Here is a 23,416-nt window from a genome sequence, read left to right on the forward strand (position 1 = left end):
CAAGTGAATGGAGGGCACAGTGTTCTAGATTTAGGGTGGAAGAAACTCTGCTTAACTGGATCAGGGCTTTCGCAGTGTTCACAGCTATCAAGGCTGAACGACCCCCCAATGTGCAGGCGCCATTAGCGTGCTATCAGAGCAGGATTGTGGGGTGGAGTGAACAGTACTCTGGGGATGCGTGGAAAGGGTATGATGTCAATTTCAGGAAAGCCTTGGAATTTAATCCATCACTGACATGGGACAAGGTTGACTCTTTGTCATGGCATCAGCAATTCTCAGAGAGCTCGCCCCCCCATCAGTCCACCAGTGCAGTCAAGATATTTTCCGCAAGACCTCAACAGCCCTTTCGGCCACCCCAAGCGGGTGAGGTCCCGGGTAGGAATAGGGGCGGCGGGTCAGAGAAGAAAGGGGTGTGCTGGGATTTTAATAGGCGCACCTGCACAAGGGCCCCGGGCACCTGTAGATTTAAACATGCATGTGGGGCCTGTGGTCATCCCTCTCACCCAGAAGCATCTTGCAGGTCCAAGCAGGGCAATCAGGGTCAGAGGGGAAGAGGAAAGCCAGTGTAGTACAAACAAGTTGGGTCCCCCCACGCCTGTAGATGTTCTGGCAATGATCCCATGGTTAAATAGATATCCGGACCACACAGCAGCCACACTACTTCAAGAAGGTTTCTCCCAAGGCTTTAGGATCCCGGCAGGGGGGTACACAGGTAGCGCCCATTGCAAAAATCAATTGTCAGTGAAACTCAACCCTACAGTGGTGGCGGCAAAAATTAGCAAAGAACTGTCTCTGGACAGGATATCTGGCCCATTTGTGAGGGTACCCGTCCCCAATTTTGTGTGTTCACCGCTAGGAGTAGTTCCCAAAAAAGAGAAGGGCCAGTTTAGACTGATCCACAACCTGTCGGCGCCCAGAGGAGCGTCTTTGAATGATGCGATTGATGAAACAATTTGTAGTGTAAGATATGCCTCATTTGACCAGGCGGTGGACCTGTTGCGTGCCCTGGGGCCAGGGGCCCTGATGGCAAAGTCAGACATAGAATCTGCTTTCCGTCTCCTCCCAGTCCACCCAGCTGATCATCATCTCCTAGGTTTCACTTTTGAAGACAAGTTTTACATGGATAAATGCATGCCCATGGGCTGTTCCATATCATGTGCATATTTCGAGACGTTTAGCTCTTTTTTAGAATGGGTCATGAGACAGGCGACGGGCCACCAGCAGGTCATGCATTACCTGGATGATTTTCTCTTCTTAGGTGCGGCGGGCTCTCAGGAGTGTGCCTGGGCACTGCAGGAATTTTGCGTGCTCATGCGGGCTTTTGGGGTCCCGCTAGCGCCGGGGAAGACGTTTGGGCCATCCACCTGCTTGGAATTTCTCGGTATCGAAATTGACTCAGTGGAAGGATGCTTCAGGTTGCCCCAGGACAAAGTGTCTAGGTTTAGAGCAGCGCTGCGACAATGCCTACGCAAACACAAGGTTTCCTTGCAACAATTACAGGAGGTGGTGGGGCAACTGAACTTCGCTCTGCGGATTATCCCTATGGCACGCCCGTTCTCACGCTCCATTGCCCAGGCAATGAGGGGATTACGGGAGAAACATCACCGCATGAGGTTGTCATCTGAGGTTCGCCAGGATATGCTCATATGGATGGCGTTCCTGGAGGGTTTCAATGGCAGGGTAGTGTGGCCCGGTCCTCCCACCACATCAGCAGAGTTGGGTTTATGGACAGACGCGGCTGGTAGTGTGGGATTTGGCTCCATCCTGGGGAACAAGTGGGTCGCCCAACGATGGCCGGAAGAATGGAGAGCATGGGGTTTGACCACCAATATTGGCTTCCTTGAACTCTTCCCAATCTGGGTGGCATTGAAGGTCTGGCCCGAACACCTGTGTAATCAATCAGTGGTGTTCTGGTCAGATAACATGACCGTGGTGGAATGCATAAATCATCAGGGGGCGCGCTGTCCTTTTATACTGCGCCTGATAAAGGAGATTGTGTTGCAATGCTTGAAAATGAATGTGGTCTTCAATGCCAAGCATGTCCCTGGCATTCTCAATAATGCAGCTGACTCCCTCTCTCGCTTTAAAATGCAGGTTTTCAGGGAACATCTTCCTGCAGCAGACCCCTCTCCGGCTCACTTCCCGGCAGTACTTTGGCAGATTGGTGCCCCAGATTACAGGACCTCGTGGTTGCTAGCTTAGCCCCCAGGACCAAGACAGCTTACGAAGGGGCGTTTTTGTCTTACCGTACTTTCTTGGGGCAGGAATGGGAGGGTAGGTGGGCACAGGAGGACAGCTTTGCAGCCTACTTAGAAGGGATGCACAGGGAGGGTCGCTCCGTAGCGGCTGCGAGCAAGCATAGGGCGGCGGTCTCCTTCTTTGCGCAGGCTAAGGGCATGCGAGACCCCACTAACACCTTTATGGTGCGCAAGGCCTTGAGGGGTTGGCGCCGTTTACAGGGTCACCCTGCTGATAAAAGAAGGCCCATTGGGCTAGCACGGCTGACATCTTTATTGGTGGCACTGCACAATGTCTGTAGCTCGGAGTGGGAGGTACTTCTGTTCAAAGCTGCATTTTCCCTGGCTTTCTATGGGGCTTTGAGAATTGGTGAGTTGGTAGCAGCGTCCAAACATGATCAGCAGGGCGGCCTACAAGGGGCCTGTGTAAAAATCAGGGATGATACCATGTGGGTGACAATTCAGAAATCCAAAACCGACCAAGAGTCACGGGGTCACACCATAGTGCTCCACCGAGCCCGTGCCAATCCTTGCTGCCCGGTTTCCCATGTGGAAATCTTCCATAAACAGCGAGGGGGCACGGCGGGAGGTGCACTGTTGTGTCACGCCGACGGTACGCCCTTGACCAGGTACCAGTTTAGAAGGGTCTTGGAGCTGACGATCAGACAGGCAGGTCTGGACCCCAAGGAATTTGGCACTCACTCATTTAGGATTGGGGCAGCAACTGAGGCAGTGGCAAGAGGCCTCCCGGTTAAAAATGTGAAGGAAATTGGGAGATGGTCCTCTGAATGTTATAAACGATATGTGCGAATTGACATGTTGTGACAGGATGGTGCTCACACCCGGTTTGTTTTGGTTTTTTGCAGTTTCTCAAACCTGTGACGCAGGGGAGGAACTCTCCACCGGGCATCAACGATCCACGCCATCACGGAACAAGCATCGGGATCAACACAAGAAAATGGTTTGGATCGTGGGTCACTCGTATGTGAGGCGTGCTAAATGTGTTTTTCTTTCAGGAGACCGTACAAAAAGGGCTGCGCAAAAGGGGTTGGACATTTCATTCTTCGGGAGAGGGGGTCTATGTCTCACCCAGTTCAAGAACTTCTTCCAGGGACTCTTAGCTCAACAGCCCGCCCCCCCGTCAGTGGTGATACTTCACCTGGGGGAGAATGATTTGGCCAAATTGGGGAGACGCATCCTTATTGAGGAGATCATCTCCACTGCGGGGTGGGTGGCCAGGACTTGCCCGGGTTGCACGGTAGTATGGTCGCAACTTATCCCTCGGTGGCAGTGGCGAGGGGGGGACTCGGTTAGGGCGTTGAATCACTCGGTAAAGAGGATCAACACGCAATTGGACAAACTTTTTCGGGCCCCCCGGTTGCAGACGATTCCACATGGGTGTATCTGGGGCGAACAATATTACCTAGGGGATGGAGTACACTTGACTGAGGCGGGGAATGTTTTGTGGTCTAACAATATCTGGGCCTGGTTAGAGGGTTTTGCTAAACAAAAGTGCTGACTTGGGTCTAGGTAGGGGGAGGCCAGATCGTCGGTTAACAATGCTGGCCTGTGGCGGTAAGGTCATGACCGGTGAGCAGCTATTTTAAGGTCTGAGGGGGCGGGCATCATCCATGGGAGGTTCCCGTCCAGGGGGAGGGGCCATTGGCCACTCCAAGAACTCCAGGGGCAAGGTAACTGGTGCTTCAAAGGGGCGCGGGTTGGAGTAGTCACGCTTTCCTTAGGCTGGTAGCCACCCCGCGCGCGCATACTTATGACGTCACCGGATGGCGCAGAGTAAGGGCCCTCCTTTAGTGGGTAAATGGAGTTCACGGCGTAGACCGGGTAATTACCAGGACCGGCTGCGCATGCACACATCACTAGGGAAGGCGCAGCTAGTAGGACCTGACACCGGTTAGCGACCTTGCCATATGGCCAGAAATGTAGTATACAAAAATCAAGATGAGGATGTTAGCTTCGGTTAGGAAACAATCTGTATTAGAGTTTCTGTTAAGGTTAGCCTCTCAAACTTGTTGACAATATTGTATCTAATGTCCTGCTGATTTTTGTATAAATTGTTGATCATGCAATTAAAAAACCTTTTAATTTCATATCTTAATAAATACGGCCGGGAGGTCCCGCGGCCTCCCGCCTTCCAAAGATAACCAGGTATCATGTTCATGTGTCAGGTGTTGGTGTGCTCAGATGGGGGGGGGCGGCAGCCAGTCGCTGACCATGTGAAAAGGGGGGGCTCTTGGCCCCCCCGCCCGCATGGCGGCGCGGCGATCGCCCCCTCCCTTTGTGCCCCTCGGTGGTGGGGCGTGCCCTCCTGGGCGCGCCCCACCACCGATTGGCTGGTGCCCTCCCTGACCCGGATACCATGGTAGGATGTCCGGGTCAGGGGCGGGCGTGCCGGGAGGGGCTGGGTGGGGGCGTAGCCACCCCCACCCAGCCCCTTGGGGATAAAGAAGCGGGGAGCGCCCAGGAGACCCTCTTCTTCCTGGACGCTCCCCCACAGCGTGTCGTGCCCCGCGCTCGGGGCTTCTTGTTTTTCCCACCCACCATCCCTGGAACTAAATGATTGAGGTTGTCTTAGTCTAGTTTAAGCGTAATCTGTAGGTGCTTGTTGAGATCCTTGATATGCATAGGTGATCCGTGTCTGGTTTGTATATTATGCTGATGATGCTTTCTTTAGGAATTTTTTCCCCTTTTAGTGAATTGTGATGAAACATGTTATGATATTGCAATTGTGCTTAGGACTTTTTTCCCTTTGTAGCTTTAATTGATGTTTTGATGTGTTAGCTAGAGTAGTTGTCATTAGAATTTTTTCTCCTAGGTCGTCGTATTTATTAGGTTTGGGGCATGCGGTAAGGTCATGACCGGTGAGCAGCTATTTTAAGGTCTGAGGGGGCGGGCATCATCCATGGGAGGTTCCCGTCCAGGGGGAGGGGCCATTGGCCACTCCAAGAACTCCAGGGGCAAGGTAACTGGTGCTTCAAAGGGGCGCGGGTTGGAGTAGTCACGCTTTCCTTAGGCTGGTAGCCACCCCGCGCGCGCATACTTATGACGTCACCGGATGGCGCAGAGTAAGGGCCCTCCTTTAGTGGGTAAATGGAGTTCACGGCGTAGACCGGGTAATTACCAGGACCGGCTGCGCATGCGCACATCACTAGGTAAGGCGCAGCTAGTAGGACCTGACACCGGTTAGCGACCTTGCCATATGGCCAGAAATGTAGTATACAAAAATCAAGATGAGGATGTTAGCTTCGGTTAGGAAACAATCTGTATTAGAGTTTCTGTTAAGGTTAGCCTCTCAAACTTGTTGACAATATTGTATCTAATGTCCTGCTGATTTTTGTATAAATTGTTGATCATGCAATTAAAAAACCTTTTAATTTCATATCTTAATAAATACGGCCGGGAGGTCCCGCGGCCTCCCGCCTTCCAAAGATAACCAGGTATCATGTTCATGTGTCAGGTGTTGGTGTGCTCAGATGGGGGGGGGCGGCAGCCAGTCGCTGACCATGTGAAGAAGGGATAATACCAAAGCTTGTCAGGATGTTCATGTCGGACGATGTTTATTGTGAGATATACCACAAAAGACCCCCACTGTTCAATGCCAACAGCTATAGAAGGTAGATAACATGGAAAATACCAGCATAGAATAACAGGGATTTCGATAATGTATACTTAAAAACTGAGGCATCAGAATTTTAGTTGTGAAGATATCTTTCTGGTATTTCGCCTAGCAGATGAAGACAACGTCAGTATGACTCATAACAGCTCACCGTATGTGTAGGATAATATATTATTCGCCATAAACTGTAGACACATGATGCCCAATCCCGTGTAGTCGGTGAGAAGGAGCTGCGTTTCAACTGTGCAAAAGCGGGCGCACCATTGAGTCACAAAGGTGAAAACACAGTGCTATATGTACAAGGGTTGCGGAGCAAACAAAGCCTGAAGATATTGCAAGAAACCGTTTATAATTGGTGCTGTAACATGCTGTGCACGGACGCAAAAGAGAGCATGATCATCTCTTCACCCCAGAGCGTTGGTGTGCGATGACAGGGGCCGCGCACGCGAGCAGGAGAAGCGGCGCCACATTTGCTCAAGGACCGATGCTCCACTGCGTTACGTGGGCCAAAACTCCAAACTGTACTCAGGTACCTTATGAAGGAAATGGAGCCTTAAAAGTAATCAGTTGGCCCCGAAAGACAGACCAAATAAAGCCGCTGAGTTCTGGGCTTTAAATTCTCCACTCCCGCAGTCACATTGACGGTTGACAGAAGTGCCTCCTCTGACAGGAGTTCGTCCCAAAGCAGAGCTCTCCTTTCAGGCGGCCATCTCCCTGCATGGCCAGACCACGACCCCCTCTCATGTTATCTGTCCTTGAGTAAAATGTATTTGGTAGCTAGTGATCAAGATTACAAAATATCTTCATGTCACAAGGACATGGACTTTCTGCATACAAATCACTGTCTTCTGGAATAGTAGTCCAATATGTGCAATTGAAAGAATTCAAGACTACAAGTCCCAGAATGCACAGGTCTAGTAAATTAAAGCCTGGGACTGAAAACAGTGTCATTGTAACACTGGATCATATGATTAATTCTTTTGTTGATTTTCTTTGTCACTTCTGCTCTCGTATGTAGATTGAGGGTTCTTTTTCAAGTTTATCACGTTTGGCATTGTTTCTACGGCATATCTACCACAAATAATATATATGAGTAAACGGTTTGAATCTGGAAGTATCTCTCGGATATCTAACCCTCGTGTCACATTTAAGGTAGGACAGGCCCTTTATTTCACCGGGGGCAAATCCCCAGTGGGCTGCTGCCGTTTTGAAAGCCCATGGCTGCTCCTGGTGCCACTGTTACTTTCCTCAGTTTCTTAAGCATGGATGAGGCTTTAAGAGTGAAAAAAAGGGGGAGGGAGGTAGAGTTAAGGTATAGACAGCCGCGGTCGGTAGTGGGAGTACCTTTCGGGCGGTGACGTGGAGAGGGGGATGTGCAGGATGGGAGGGGTAGTAAACTATTGATTACGGAGGTTTACAGGTAAGTAAACATATAAATAAATAAAACAAATTTTGTTGCGTGGACTGCATTCCCAAATGCGATGCAGTGCGCTCAACGAAATTTGTTTTTATTTATTTATATGGTTACTTACCTGTAAACCTCAGTAATCCATACTTTACTACCCCCCACCCTGCCCCTCCCCACGTCACCGCCCGGCAGGTACTCCCACTACAGACCGCGGCTGGATAGAAAGAGAGAGATAATGCAAGGAAATTAAAGGAGCTGGGCTCGGAGCATCTTTGCCAGGGCTGCTTTTGGGTACCCAGTCTAGCTCTGCTCTTCTAAATGTCTGAGAAGCTGTTGTCAATATGGGTCATAGTGTCTAGTTTTGAATGTGTCAGGAAAACACATAAATAAAAGGTGAGCCATTGTTTGCAGACAAATACGCGAACCTTGGTCTCAAGAGGGTATAAGGTGCTCATCAGGGCCCTTATTTATGAGGCCTTGCGTCAGTTTTGCGCCGCCGGTGCGTCACTTTTTGTGACGCACCAGCGGCGTACAAAATGCGCCTTGTTGCGCCATATTTAAAAAGTGACGCATCTAGGTAGATGCGCCACTTTTTATACCCCTGCGCCACATTATACCTGCGTCAGGTATAATGTATGCAAAGGGGGCGTTCCCCCGCAAAAAGCCTCGTAATAGTGACGCAGTGAAATCTATGAGATTTCACTGCGCCACTTTTAGGATGCTGTTGCGTCAAAATCTTGCGCCTGCCTCACAGCGGCGTAAGACTGACGCAAGCCCTTTCACATGGGGCTTTCCCCATGTGAAAGGACGCATTGCTGGAGTTGTGTCACTTTTGTGACACACTCAAGCAATGCGTCACTTTTGCGCTTACAGATACGTCAGAAATACTGACGTATCTGTAAGTACTTGCGACATGATGCGTCATATATTAAATATGACGCATCGTTGGTGTCGCAAGAAGTGCGCAGTGAAAAGTGACGCATCGCTGTTTTCACTCAGCGATGCGTCACTTCTCATAAATGAGGCCTTGGGTCTTTATAAGAGTAACTTTAGGTAAAGGAAATATAATACTGTACAGGGACAGTTGGACCAGGCCCTCTCTGCAGGATCACACACAAACATTTTGCCTTCACTCTTTCTGTTTTGCTGAACTCAATTGGAATATTTAGATTATTGCAGGTCCCTAGTAAAGTGGTATTACATGTAACTAGGGCCTGTACATCAAATGCAATAGTGGGCTTGCAGCAGTCATTGTGGCACCCTCTGAAGTAATCTTTCTCAGTATACCTCAGGCATGTCACTACAGCCTGTAGTGTAGTTTTAAACTGCAATTTCAACTTGGCAAAATAAACTTTTTTCCAGGCCTAAAACATCCTTTTTAATGCATATACATCACAGCTAGGATATGATTGAGACAGCCATAGGGCAAAGTGCATTGAATTAAAAAAAAAGTAGGACATTTTTCTAACATTTTTTTTACATTTTTTTTACATTTAACATGCCCTGGTTGTGAAAAACTCTGAAATTTGTTTTGCACTATTGGAATGCTCAACTCTCCTATTGGATAACCTTGGGTTATATTATTATATTACATTTAATAGGTAATAACATTTGTTTGGAGCACAAAGAAATGTCATGTTTATACTCATATATATAGCAATTTTAAACCCCCTTGAATGGAAAAATTCAGTTTTAAGTCACCATTTTGAAAATGCCACTTTCAGGAACTTTTCAGTTTCTTTTACTAACCATGAATCGGTGAACATGACTGGGTGTAGATGGCATTTGTTTATTCCTCTCAGACAGTGAGACAAATTAGTGCTGGGTGTTGCAGAATTGGCCATCCTGCCAAGATGGTTGAGGTGGAGCTGTTCCCTGCTCAACTTACAATTCAAAGGGATGCCCCAGAACACTCTAAATGAATTTGAGGCCAGCCAAATGTCATCAGAGACCACTTGGAGCCTGGGCATGGAAATAAAGTTTCCAGAACCAGATGTAGGGTCGTCTAGGAATTTCCCCCACTTCAAAGACTGGCACCAGGTATAAATAATGGACCTCTTGAATCACTCATCAGATCACTTCTGGACCTGTGAAGGACTCAGAAGAAGAACTACCCTACTGACCTGCTGCTGGAAGGACTGCCCTGCTGCTTGTGGAAGGAACATTTTAACTGATCCTTGAACCCAGGTCTCCAAGGGCAAGTTAGCTGGCTTCCTGTTCTGAGCTACAGGGACACAACAAGCTCCAGAGCCCCTCTGTCAATCTGACCTTCTGCAACTGGTCTGCTTGGACCTACCTTAGTCCTGCTGGCCTCTGCTAGAGTGAGTCCCTAATCCCTAAGAAGTGTCTCTTCAGGTCCTAGACTCTTGGTTGGCATAAGAGTCCACTCCTGTGAAAGAAAAGGAGCAATATTGAAGTTTTGGACTCTTAGGGCCCGATGTAGGTAAACGCGATTTTCCGATTTCAAAATACCGAGGCGGGCCGAATCGGTATTCTGAAATCGGAAAACGATATGTAGGAAAAAAATACCGAATGAAAACCGAATCGGTCGGCATCGGTAATGAGAATCGGTACGTTCCGATTCAGCTCGTTCCGAATCGGAAATTACCGATTTGGCCAACAACGAATCGGAAAACACCGAATCGGCTCTCATCGAATCGGATAGTTCCGAATCGGCGAATACCGATTCGGTAAAAGCCGATTCGGTAAAAACCGAATCGGCAATCATAGACCCATGGCGAAAAAGCCCATAGGAATGCATTGCATGAACCGATTCGGCTTTTACCGATTCGGATAATACCGAATCGGATTTTACCGATTCGGCTAATACCGAATCGGTAAAAGCCGATTCGGCAATAGGCGATTCAGCCAATGAGGTGGCTCCCCCTCCCCCACCCAAACAGGGAGTGGCAACCCTGGCAGGTGCAGACAATTAAGAAGTTTCTAGAAGTTACTGGAAAGCCTGCCTGAGCCCAACACACAGTTAGCAGCAGTGGGAGAAGGAGGTTGCAGACTGAACAACAGCAGAATGGCAGATCAGGCAGGAAGCCAGAAGTCCTCCCAAAAGAGGAAGCCCAAATTCACCACCACAGAACTGCAGGTGCTGGTTGAGGAGGTGGTGAGGGTGCACCGCCAGCTCTTTGGCAGGCTGTCCCTCAACGTGCCAGACAGCACGAAGAGGAGATTGTGGACCGACATCGCACAGAAGGTCAATGCTGCTGGAGTCACCCCCAGGTCCATTGAGGAACTAAAGAAAAGGTTCTACGACCTCCGCAGCCTCACGAAGAGGAAGCTGGCCGAAATCCAGAGGCAGGCTGGACACACCGGAGGAGGCCAGAACCCGGCGCCACCCCTCACCGAGCTGGAGGAAATTGTCTCCAGCACCATCGAGAGGGCGAGCATCGTAGGGATCGGGACCCTGGACAGCACTGCGATGGCCACAGCTACAGGTAAGAAGCATGCGCATCATGACACACCCTACCAGACACCTCCCCATTAGACACAATGCATAGGCAAACACCAGCACTGAACTGCCACCAACATACAAGAGACAAGCATCATGGTACATGTAGTCAGCAGAAGTTAGCCAGATATGTCAGTGCAGAATCACAAGACAGGAAACAGTGTGACACGGTGTAAGGAGATGCAAGGACATGTGGAATGCCATAATTGTACTGCCTGTAATACATCGGCACTCAGTTTACAAATGCTTCTTTGTACCTAGGGGCACCATCAGGCAGCACCACTGTGGCACCAGAGGGAGCCTCGACATCTACTACTGCAGTGGCAGGGCCCAGCACCAGCCAGCCTGGCCAGGAGGAGGAGGATGAGGATGAGGAAGGAGACACCACAGGGCTTGGAATGGAGGGAGTCCTGGTGATTGATTTCCAGGCAGTGCACTCCCCAGTACTGCCCAGCTCACCCCCCTTGCAATTTTCACCATGCAACTCCCCAACAAGGCAGACCATTCCGCCGACAACAGCTCCTGCCACAACCGTGGCCTTGCCACCCGTCCTACCTGTCCTGGGAGCAGGGGCACCGGGATCGGCCAGCACCACACCACCACCAGTGGCACCCCAGCCCACTCAGCAGGCCGGAGGCAGCAGTGCCAGACGCCGTGCCACCACCACCACCACCACCACTGCTGCACCAGCACGGGAGGGCAGTGTGTTCCTGGGCCTGGAGGGCCAGATGGTCAAAATCCAGCGCCAACAGGCCAGATCCACCATGGCCTGCCAACGCCAGCTCCTGCAGCACAACCTGCAGATGGGGGAGTTGGTGAAGGGGTTCCAGGCTGTTGTGGACAGCAACAAGGAGGTGGCAGCAGGGTTGGGCAGGCTGACCACTGCCATCACCCACTCCTCTGCCAGGCAGGAGGAGCATGAGGTTGCGCGCAGGAGGGATGCCCGGGTGCTCAACCGGGCCATGGCCCGCCTTGCATCGGCGACCGCCCAGCTGTGCATCCGAAGCGCAAATCAGGAGTCGGTGCAGAGTCAGCAAACGGCTGAGCTGACCAGGGGGATGGCCAGAATCACCACGGCCATGGAGGCCATGTTAATTTCAAACGCCGCCTCCAATCCTGCCCTGGACCTGGGTGATGCTGGAGACAGCAGCAGCCGCAGCAGCCCGGCCAGCGCTGCATCAGAGCCAAGGAGGAGCACCAGGCGATCCGCTGATGCTGCAGGCCATTCGGAGGGGGCCGGGGGACACCCCAGTGGGTCTGGAAAGCGGGCCAAAAAATAGGCTGGCAAGGGGGGATGATCATACCAGGACCCTGGACTTTATTTGTTTTGACAGACTCCATTTTTTAATGCACTTCAGTGATGTAACTGTGGTGCATCACTATTAAAAATTTTATTTTCCAAGCAACATTTAGCTGTCTTTGCATCTGTACTCAGTCAGAAATAGTTCTCAGTGATCTCCTCACGTCTGTATCTGCCATCACATGGCGTACACACCCCAGCTGGCTGTGTCAGTGGCACAGCTTCGTCGTCGTCATAGTCCTCGTAGTCAGACAACTCCACCTCAGTGCCCTTCTTGACCGCAAGGTTGTGTAACATTGCACATACAGCTATGATCTTGCAGCAGGTGATGGGGGTATACTGCCTTGCACCTCCACTCTTGTGCAGGCATCTGAATCTACTTTTCCAGATGCCAAAGGTCCGTTCCACAACATTCCTGGTGCGTATGTGGGCCCGGTTATACCTCCTTTGGCTGGGTGTGGAGGGGTTGAGGTAGGGGGTGAGTATGAATGAGCGGAGGGCATATGCACTGTCGCCTGGAAGAGAAAGGGGTCACATTAGACACATGCATACATGTATTACACCTACCTACCATGTGTTATGGGGGTCTGATGATGTGGCTCACCTAGGAGGTATCCTTCTCCAAAATCGCCAGCCATCAGCCGTGCATATATGCCGCTCTGTTGGAATATATAGGAGTCATGGGTACTCCCTGGAAATTTTGCTACCAGGTCTGTGATGGTGCACTTGGCATTGCAGATCACCTGCACGTTGATGGTGTGTGTCGATTTCCGATTGCGGTATATGTATTCGGTGTCCGCTGGTGGGCAAATCGGAATATGCGTGCCATCTATGCAACCGATGACTTGGGGAAAGTGTGCCATCTGGTAGAAGTCCGCTTTGGTTTGTAGCAGTTCTGCGTGGGTTGCAGGGAATGAGATGTATTGGTCCATCCTGTCTATCATGGCGTCAAGGAATATGTGGAAGAACCTTGACAGGCTGCTCTGGCTCACCCCTCCTGCTGCTGCTGCTCCACTTTGATAGCTGCCAGACGCTACCAGGTGTAGGCTGCATAGCACCTGGACGTGCGCAGGGATGGCGTGTGCCCTTGGGGTGTGGTGGTCCAAGTATGGCTTAAGGTCCCTGATGAGCTCAAGTATGGTGTCAGAGTCCAGCCTGTATCTCTGTAGGATCTCAGCCTCAGTGAGCATGAACAGGGTTATCCTCTGTCTGTAGACCTGTTCATTTCTTAGCCATTCCCTCTGTCCTTCCTGCTGTAGCCGTAGCCGCCTCACAATGACATAGAAAGCTGCCATCCTGCAAGTTGCAATGCATTTTGGGACTGTTTATATGGGTTGGAGTTGGTTACCACCTGATTGCAATCCATGGTAAATACCGAGTGAATTCTACCGATTTTGAGCCGATTTCGGTGTTTCTGTGCCTCCCTACATCTCCCCAACTGTTGGAATCGGGGAATTTCCCGATCGGAGATTCATACGAATCGGCATGTTTTCCGATTCGGTTCATGTCCGAATCGGTATTTCTACCGAATCGGTACATGGACCGAATCGGTGATTTCCCGATTCGGTGTCACTAACGAATCGGTAGTGGGACCGAATCGGTGAATTCCCGATTCGGTGTCACTAACGAATCGGTAGTGGGACCGAATCGGTGAATTCCCGATTCGGTGTCACTAACGAATCGGTAGTGGGACCGAATCGGTGATTTTCCGATTCGGTGTCACTAACGATTCGGTACATGGACCGATTCGGTCTTTGTCACCGAATCGGTGTTTTTCCGATTCGTTACATATCCGATTTTCGGTATGTACGTATCGGATCCTTTCACGTTCGGTACACATTCCGATTCGGTTTTCTATCCGATTCGTTCTGGTTTTGGTTCCCTACATCTCGATGGCTGTTTACCGATCGGTAAGGGCCAAAAATCGGTATTTTCGGCCGATACCGATCGGTAAAGCCCTACCTACATCGGGCCCCAAGTGACTGCAAACATGCCAATTAGTGCAGAGACACTGCTACCTGCACCGACTAAACAGTGCCATCTCTACTTCACGCTACAAAGATGAAAGCCTGCAGTGCCTGCGAACATGAAGCTCCATGCTAATTCCATCTCAAAACAAGATAGAGGATACTTAAAAGTGGGCTCCACATCGCCTGCCCCAACTTAGCGTGGTTTTGACTGAATGTGGATCCACCTCCTGATTTGACTCATTTTCCTGCATGTCCTACCACCAAATCTGGGGCAGGACAGGGGAGTTGGCATTTTCCACTATCTGGAAATGCTTGGGTTGCATTTCAAAGGTGGTATCACTTTGAAGCTTCCGGCCTTTGAATGTCATTCAGGCCTGGAGTAGGTCCAGACTCTCACCTGTTGAGGTCAGCAGGCCAGAGACCACACCAGTGTTTGGTAGGTTTGCATGGGACCCTCTAAGGTGTTCTGTGTGAGCATTTATTAATAAATCCAACACTGGCATCAGTGTGGATTTATTAAGATTAGATGTTTGGTACCAATAATTCCTGGGTACAGTAAAGCCATCAGGGTGCTGGAGAACTCGGAATGATCGCTGCCCATGTACTCTATATGGTTTCTCTGTGCACTTACAATATCCAAGAATGGACTTAGATATTGTAGGGTCATATCTGCTCTTGCAGATATGTCCACACATGGGATATAGTGCACCCTGCCTTAGGACTGTAAGGCCTTCACTAGGGTGACTTATCTAAATCTCAGGCAGTGTCTATTGGCATGGCATACAGGGATGTGCCATGTCAACTCTTCAGCTTTCTCTGTACCAAGACACACCACCTGCAGTGGAAGTTTGTATGGTCTCAGTGAGGGGCCCGTTGGGTGGCACAATTTGTGCTGCAGCTCTAGTGGACCCTCTCCAGTCCCAATGCCCTAGGTTCCAGGGGTACCTTTTACTATGGACTTGTAGTGGTTGTTGACATTGTGCCAAATATGGTAAAGTTTTGGCAAGGAGCTTTGGCACTGATATCCTTGTTAACAGGGACCCAGTGCACTTTCGGTCAAAATCACATCATGTTCAAGGCAAAAAGTAGGGGCTAATCAGGTCAAAAGAGGCACTTTCCTAGATGGCCACTTAATAAAGGAGAGAGCAAAGAATCACAGGTACCCCCTGGTGGGCTAAATAAAAAAGAAAAGAAACCTTTCACACATGGATCCAGTGGAAATAAAATAACTCATCCAATCAGAACACTGTAAGGCTGAAAGGCTCCTGTGGGAGACAAACACAAGCCTTAGAAATAATGCTATTTAATCAAGAGCAGCTATTTAAGATAGTCAACAAAACTATCCAATTGTCAGCAAAAGTCTGATCCAAAGCCCACTCAAAGAAAATGTTATTGAAATAAAAGAATAATTCTGGCCAATAGACAGATAATATTCGCTGAAGCTGAGACCTAAGCAGTATGGTTAAGATAAACCAGCAGCAGACATAATATAAAATCTAATCTCTGAGGTGTCATAAGTGAAGCTGCAAATAGTAAACCATACTCCGGCAATCAAAAGAAGAACTGTAAAGGTAGTGTAGCTGGCACAATTAGCACTGGCCTATCACCTGACTTTCAGCTTGGTGAAACTATACTAGGCTTGCATCTGCAGTGCTTCTGATGCTCCTAGACTCCCAAGACTTTACAGCAATTATGGCATTTCAACCTGTGAGTAATCATTGTGAGATATCAATGTAAACATCCTGAGACCCCATGGAATCCCTATGCAACAAGGGAGTCTGAACAGTAGAAAAATGCTGGGTCACTGCTTGGCCACAGGTCCCCACAATTATGGTAGGCTTATGCTGTGTAAATCATTCTTCTATGGTGAGGATAATGATTTCAGCTCCCCAATTCTCCACTGCCAGGATCGCACTAGCAAGAAATCCCTGGTTGGTCATTGCAAAGGTGTTGATTAATGGCAAGCCATAATGACTACGCCCCTGGGTTTTTTGTATGCAAACGTGTGCATGCCTGACTTCTGCTCACTGTTGTTTAATGCATTGCTATAGGCTTCATATTTTCCAAGTAATTATTCGGTAGCAAAGCAAGGTGTCAAAGCGGCCACAGAATGCATAGACGATAGGTAGGATAAACATACGCCGTTTATTAGGTTCAAAGATGCAGGAAACCTAAACGACCTCAGCCACAACAACAAACCTCGACGGAGGCAGCTTCACTCTCACCCCTGGCGCTCGCCTTGGAACGCTGGTAGCGATGACATTCTAAGTGATGTCACCGCGAGCGACTCCATTACATGCGAAGACGCCGGGGGCAGAAAGGTGGGAGATACCACACTGTAGTATCGGGTTCCCAAGGCCTACATGTTCCGAAGATAACCCACTTACATCGAAAGAACTGTTGGCACGGAAACTGAAAAATTCAAAGAACAAGTTTATTAAGACCCCATGGGGTGGTGGTACATTCCTACAGCACCCTTCGGTAATGCAAGAAGTATCACACCGAACATCGGTGTGACTCGCTATTTTATACAATTTGCAGGTAATAAAACAATAGGCGGTACAAAGTTACAAAGCGTTATGTACGTTTATGGTCATCTTTGGAACACAGCCAGCTCATTGGAGGGGTTACAACTCCGCTGGTCAGTTTGGCGGCACATTCCTGAGGGGTGACTGGTCAGTGGGGACTGCGCATGTACGGGCTTGACCAGTACTAAAAATAGCCTGTTGCTGGGCAAACTCGAGTGGTCAGTGGCACGGACAACGGACTAAAGGCCATGCTGGCCACGAGGCCGCTTATGATCTAAGATGGCCGCTGTGACACACAAAATGGCGTTTCCGAGTATAGTCAAGTTAAACGGGAAACGTGTAGCACAGCTAAGCGCTAACTTGGCCATCGCCAAATTACGACAGACGACCCTTTTAGCGTTTAGCTGAAGCTACCTCATAGTACGCATAATCAGGGTGTTCATCTTCAATATCGATCAACATTATTTGGGTTACTTCTTTATGAAGCATCATTTTATCATGAGCAAGAGCTCGTCTTGATGGTATACAAGCCGATAGGCACATAGAACATAAAGCAGGGCCGCATTGAATACATAAGCACACACAAAACAGTATCCCCACAATGATACATAAAATCGTTAGCAATTTCCAACCCCAAGTGGTAAGCATTGACCAAAACCACCCTGAAAGAGTCCAAGTTCCATTATCCGGGTGTATTTCAGCAGCTATCTTATGCAACTTTGAAATGGCATCATAAACAGATGGTGAATTGTCAGGTACATATACACAACAGCTGCTTCCAATGATTCTACATGCCCCCCCACGGTCAGCTAGAACTACATCTAGAACCATTCGGTTCTGGAGCGTAACAATCCTAGAAATCTGAAGTTCTTCAGTAATATTCCCTAATGCGATGGCAGTATCATTTGCTACAGCCTCAACTACACGGGTCTGTCGTCGTATCTTTCGACTATTCAAAGCAGCCCCAACAAAAGAAAACAGACCCAAATTGAAATCCACATACTGTTGCAAAACAGTGTCCGTCTGGTCAATGTCGTCCAGAATAACAGCATGTTTAACACGATTCAGCACGAAATCATGATACAAAATATAATCATTATGATACATTGGTGGGGCAATGAATACAGGAGGCAGTACAAAAGATATATAGCAAGTACCTAACCATCCCAACGGGAGCTGATGATAACCCTTCGTTCCACAAATAAAATACGTATTTCGAGATGCTACAAACGATATGCCATTCGGGCTGTCAAACGTGATTGTAGTATTGCATTCGCTTTTCCCAACCGATATTGTACCTTTATTGCGTATACACAAATCAGCTTTAGTGGCAATAACATTAATAACATGTGAGCTAGAGACATTTATGTTACGTTGGTTGCTGTAAACACGTGGGGCAGACACATTGTCGGGGCGATACTCCTCCCATTCAAATCGAGTACCCTCAGCTCGTGGATACCCATCCCGGTCATGGTAACATACTTTATTCAAACGGAAAAGAACCCCCCCTTTTGTTGGCCATCTCAAAGTGAAGAGAAGAGTGTACCAGGCATTGCAGGATCCATTATGTGAGAACGGGAGTGGAATGAGTGGAGTGCCCCCTTTCTTCTGGTGCCCGGGCAACATCCCACACACCCAGCAATTAGACGTGTTTGTCATGTTATGTGTATGATGCAAGATTTGAATAAAGCTATTGTTCAAATAAGTCTGTCGGTGCCGTTCTTTATGGTAAGGCAAAGTGAAATGAAAATGTTCAGATGGAGCCGGGGTAGTCAGCAGCAAATGTTCACGTGCAGGCACCACAAGTTCAACTACCCAAGCTATCACTGCTATTACCACAATCGTCAAGACAAAAAGGATGGCACCAAGTATTCTTTTGTCCCGTGATGCAGAAGACGCCATAGTTCAATTATTTTTCAAAGTCTTAAAAAGTTCAGAAAGTTCACAAATTCTCAAATGTACATATGTGTGTGTTACACCTAAAAAAGAAAAATACGGTGCTGAGCTCCGAGGTAGCCGTTGTTTTCTTCTCCGGGGTCAAGACGGGTGTCGCTACTCTTGGCAGAACTGATCCCCCCCCTTGAGATTCCCGGCTTCCGTTTCACAAACCCCAGAGCGGTAACCAACCAGTCTCGAAAACCAAAAATCTTCCTATCGTGGCCGCAGGTTATAGCGCTCTCGTCCAGAAGCAGTGTGGTCCGGGAAGGCTCCCTCAACTTCGGCCGATGTCACAGCTGGGCTCTTTTCTTTCTCCAAAATCTCTTGGAAGTCGGTCAACACAGCAGGATTCACCAAATCAGGAGAGACACGACGACAGTGTGTTGAATGTATCCACCGCTTCCTATTGGTCACTCGTACAGCTGTTCGAGTCGCCAGGAGGACCTGCTCGGGGCCTCTCCACCTCGGTTCCAAGCTGTTCGCCCTCTCAAACGATCTGATCATGACGTGGTCACCAGGGCGAAGATCATGGCCTTCTCCAGTAGAGTGGTCAGGGAGCGCTTCTCGAACCTGTTGATGAATAGAAAGCAAATCATTTGTTAATCGTGCCAAATAATCGTTCATCATTATTCAAGGCACATCATGTATCAATCGCGGCTTAGGCACCCCCCAAATATTCATAGGCCTTCCAAACACGACTTCATATGGTGTGAGGCCTGTTCGAGAGTGGGGCACTGATCTGAGAGAGAGCAATGCTAGCGGTAAGGCATCTGGCCATTTCAATGACGTGGACGCCACAATCTTAGCCAGTTTTAGTTTCAACGTGGCATTATACCGCTCGACAAGACCTGCCGACTGAGGGTGGAACACAGCATGAAACTTCTGTTGGATCCCTAACCCCTTCAGCACATACTCCACTATTTTCCCGACAAAATGAGGCCCATTATCCCTCCATAAAAATTTGCAAACTCCAAAGCGAGGAAAGTACTCCTTGAGCAACACCTTAGCTGTTGTTAAAGCTGTATTATCTTTCGTGGGGAAGGCCTCAACCCATTTGCTAAAAGCACACACCACCACTAAGACATACTTAAGGTTATTGCAGCGCTCAAGCTGGATGTAATCCATTTGAAGTACCTCGAATGGTGCAGAAGGTGGAACGAACCCTCCTTTCGGAGTATGGGTCCCCTTGGCAGGATTGTGCTGCAAACATATCAGGCAGGTCTGCACTACTCTCTTGGCAGTATTAGCAATCTCGGGATGCTCCCAAACTCGTGTTAACAGTCGAGTGATTGCAAGAGCCCCCACGTGCGCCAACCCATGTGTCATCTGGACCATCGCTTGCAAGTAAGCTGCAGGCAATTTCCATTTCTCCATGTCCTTACTTCTCCAACACCCTTCATCATCTAGCACCCCATCAGTTGCCCATGCCGCAAGTTCTGATTCAGTAGCTGATTTCTGAATATCTAATATTTCCGCTCTAGCATCATTCCATCGCTCTGCTTGGGATTTTGTCACGTACATGGGGGAATCAGTTCGAGACATAGCCGTTTGTCTCGCTATACTGTCCGCAAAGGCATTTCCTTGACCCACTTCATCTGTGATCTTTTTATGGGCGCTACATTTTATTATCGCTACTTTCTTTGGACAAAGCAACGCATTTAGGAGATCACGCACCAATTCTCCGTGCATAATGTGTACTCCATGAGAAGTCAAAAACCCACGCTCTCTCCAGAGTAGACCGAAGTCATGTGCTACTCCGAAGGCGTACCGGCTGTCTGTGTATATGTTCACACATAGGCCAGCACTCAGTTCGCAGGCTCTTGTTAAAGCTATCAGCTCCGCTGCTTGAGCCGATTTCTGTGGTATTCTAGCTGTTTCCACCACTGTCTTAAGTGTCGTGATTGCATAGGCTGCGGAAGTCGTGCCATCTGGCAGCCTCAAACATGATCCATCAACCCACAGTTCCCCATCCACATCTGGAAGTGGCATATCCTGTAAGTCAACACGACCCTTTGTCTGTTCCTCGGTCAGGAAAACACAGTCATGATGTTTTTCTTCCTGACCCTCCTCGACCGGATAGGGCAATAAAGTGGCAGGGTTCAGGGTAGCACATCTTTTCAGTGTGATATGTGGTGCCAACAGTGTAAGCTCATATCCTGTTAACCGTGCACTCGTGAGATATTGGGTCTTTGTTTGATTTAGCAGGGCATCTACTGCGTGGGGAATAAGCGTGGGCGGAAAATCCGTTCCGCTCGCGGATTTTGCGGATTTTCGGGAAATCCGCAATCCGCGAGATTTGCGGATTTCCCGCAAAATCCGCAAATTCGCACGCAGCGGATTTTTTTGGCGGCGCGCGGCGTTGGTGATACAATTTTTGCGGCGCGCGGCGTTTATCATCGTTTGCCGAGTTGTTTTTTTCGATAGTTTGCGAGTGCTGCGCCATTTTGGATCTTGCTGTGTGATCCCGCGGGAATTGGCGAGCGCGATTACGTCATCGCGGCTTGCCAGCGATAGTTTGTCAACGCGAATACGGCGAGATCACGTCTCGCGGTACTTCGCAATTGCGAGATTTGAGATGCGGCGAGCGAAAATATAAATTTGCAATTCTGCACAAGAAATCCACCAGCAAGCAGCATAAACCTTCTAGAAATGATGATTTTTATGTGAATAACTCCTTAGTTTGACATTTGCCTGCACTTTTTTAGCGAGGAGTCCATTTTGGGGAGGGGGCAGGGGGGTGGGAGGAAGGAAGTGCCCCATAGTCTTCAACTTCCTGTTCCTGTTCAGCAGGCTCCTCCCAGTGCTTTGTCCATCTCCTGGTCACTTTTCATTTGGATGTGGACCTGGAAGGATTACTTTTTGTGGATGCTGCTGGATCTTTGGATTTGAGGCCTTTTTGACTTTCTTTGGATCACTGTTGGATTAGAAATTTTACAAGTAAGTTTGTTTGGGGCATTACAGTTGCTGCAACTAAAATTTTGGGATTTTCGATTTTTGGGCTGTTTTGGGGCATTTTGCCCAGGGGTACTCAGTGGTGGGTGGACTGATTCTTTCTGTGGGTTGTCTTGAACTTAAACATCATGGAGGCCATAGATGAATTGGGATTGTGCTGATTTTTCTGTGTTTTTCGATTTTTTTTTGTTGTAAAATTTTGTGTTTTTCGATTTTTGACCTGTTGTTGGGGCCTTGACCAGGGGTAGTGAGTGGTGCATGGGCCTAGTCTTTCTGTGGGCTGTCTTGAATTTAAACATCATGGAGGCCATGGATGGAATGGGATTGTGCTGATTTTGCAGTGTTTTTCGATTTTTGGGGGTGTTCATGGGGAGGGACATGCCATGTGGCTGGTGGCCATTTTGAGTGCAGCTACAGGCACTGGCCATGTGCTGGCAGGCAAGTGGCCATTTTGAATGCAGGCTTTGTTGTTAGGCCTCCAACCATTTTGCCTACTTTTCAACCTTTATTTATGCCCAGGGGTAGTGAGTCTTGCATGGGCCTAGTATTTCTGTGGGTTGTCTTGAATTTAAACATCATGGAGGCCATGGATTGAATGGGATTGTGCTGATTTTGCAGTGTTTTTCGATTTTTGGGCCTGTACTTGTGGCCTTTTCACCAGGGGTATTTCAGTCTAGCATGGGCCTAGTCTTTCTGTGGGCTGTCTTGAATTTAAACATCATGGAGGCCATGGATGGAATAGGATTGTGCTGATTTTGCAGTGTTTTTCGATTTTTGGGCCTGTACTTGTGGCCTTTTCACCAGGGGTATTTGAGTCTAGCATGGGCCTAGTCTTTCTGTGGGCTGTCTTGAATTTAAACATCATGGAGGCCATGGATGGAATAGGATTGTGCTGATTTTGCAGTGTTTTTCGATTTTTGGGCCTGTACTTGTGGCCTTTTCACCAGGGGTATTTCAGTCTAGCATGGGCCTAGTCTTTCTGTGGGCTGTCTTGAATTTAAACATCATGGAGGCCATGGATGGAATAGGATTGTGCTGATTTTGCAGTGTTTTTCGATTTTTGGGCCTGTACTTGTGGCCTTTTCACCAGGGGTATTTGAGTCTAGCATGGGCCTAGTCTTTCTGTGGGCTGTCTTGAATTTAAACATCATGGAGGCCATGGATGGAATAGGATTGTGCTGATTTTGCAGTGTTTTTCGATTTTTGGGCCTGTACTTGTGGCCTTTTCACCAGGGGTATTTGAGTCTAGCATGGGCCTAGTCTTTCTGTGGGTTGTCTTGAATTTAAACATCATGGAGGCCATGGATGGAATGGGATTGTGCTGATTTTGCAGTGTTTTTCGATTTTTGGGGGTGTTCATGGGGAGGGACATGCCATGTGGCTGGTGGCCATTTTGAGTGCAGCTACAGGCACTGGCCATGTGCTGGCAGGCAAGTGGCCATTTTGAATGCAGGCTTTGTTGTTAGGCCTCCAACCATTTTGCCTACTTTTCAACCTTTATTTATGCCCAGGGGTAGTGAGTCTTGCATGGGCCTAGTATTTCTGTGGGTTGTCTTGAATTTAAACATCATGGAGGCCATGGATTGAATGGGATTGTGCTGATTTTGCAGTGTTTTTCGATTTTTGGGCCTGTACTTGTGGCCTTTTCACCAGGGGTATTTCAGTCTAGCATGGGCCTAGTCTTTCTGTGGGCTGTCTTGAATTTAAACATCATGGAGGCCATGGATGGAATAGGATTGTGCTGATTTTGCAGTGTTTTTCGATTTTTGGGCCTGTACTTGTGGCCTTTTCACCAGGGGTATTTGAGTCTAGCATGGGCCTAGTCTTTCTGTGGGCTGTCTTGAATTTAAACATCATGGAGGCCATGGATGGAATAGGATTGTGCTGATTTTGCAGTGTTTTTCGATTTTTGGGCCTGTACTTGTGGCCTTTTCACCAGGGGTATTTCAGTCTAGCATGGGCCTAGTCTTTCTGTGGGCTGTCTTG

General features: G+C 48.6%; 1 protein-coding gene across 1 annotated transcript; it reads left to right on the forward strand.

The window, feature by feature from the left end:
* Positions 1-976: 976 nt before the first annotated feature.
* Positions 977-3,226, forward strand: LOC147708156 (uncharacterized). Its single transcript, XM_086925714.1, has 2 exons — positions 977-1,680; positions 3,104-3,226. The coding sequence occupies exons 1-2, from the start codon at positions 1,024-1,026 to the stop codon at positions 3,224-3,226; spliced, it is 780 nt and encodes a 259-aa protein (XP_086781840.1). The 5' UTR covers positions 977-1,023.
* The last annotated feature ends 20,190 nt before the right edge of the window (positions 3,227-23,416 follow it).

The sequence above is a fragment of the Lissotriton vulgaris genome, chromosome 6 (genome assembly GCF_964263255.1).
Source record: "Lissotriton vulgaris chromosome 6, aLisVul1.2, whole genome shotgun sequence".
NCBI classification, from domain to species: Eukaryota; Metazoa; Chordata; class Amphibia; order Caudata; family Salamandridae; genus Lissotriton; species Lissotriton vulgaris.

Bases quoted from the DNA above. Each gene is read 5' to 3' on its own strand.
- LOC147708156 (XM_086925714.1), top strand. From the start codon at position 1,024: ATGGCAAAGTCAGACATAGAATCTGCTTTCCGTCTCCTCCCAGTCCAC. The intron at 1,681-3,103 runs GTAGTGTGGCCC...GGTTTTTTGCAG, and splicing joins TGGAGGGTTTCAATGGCAGG to TTTCTCAAACCTGTGACGCA.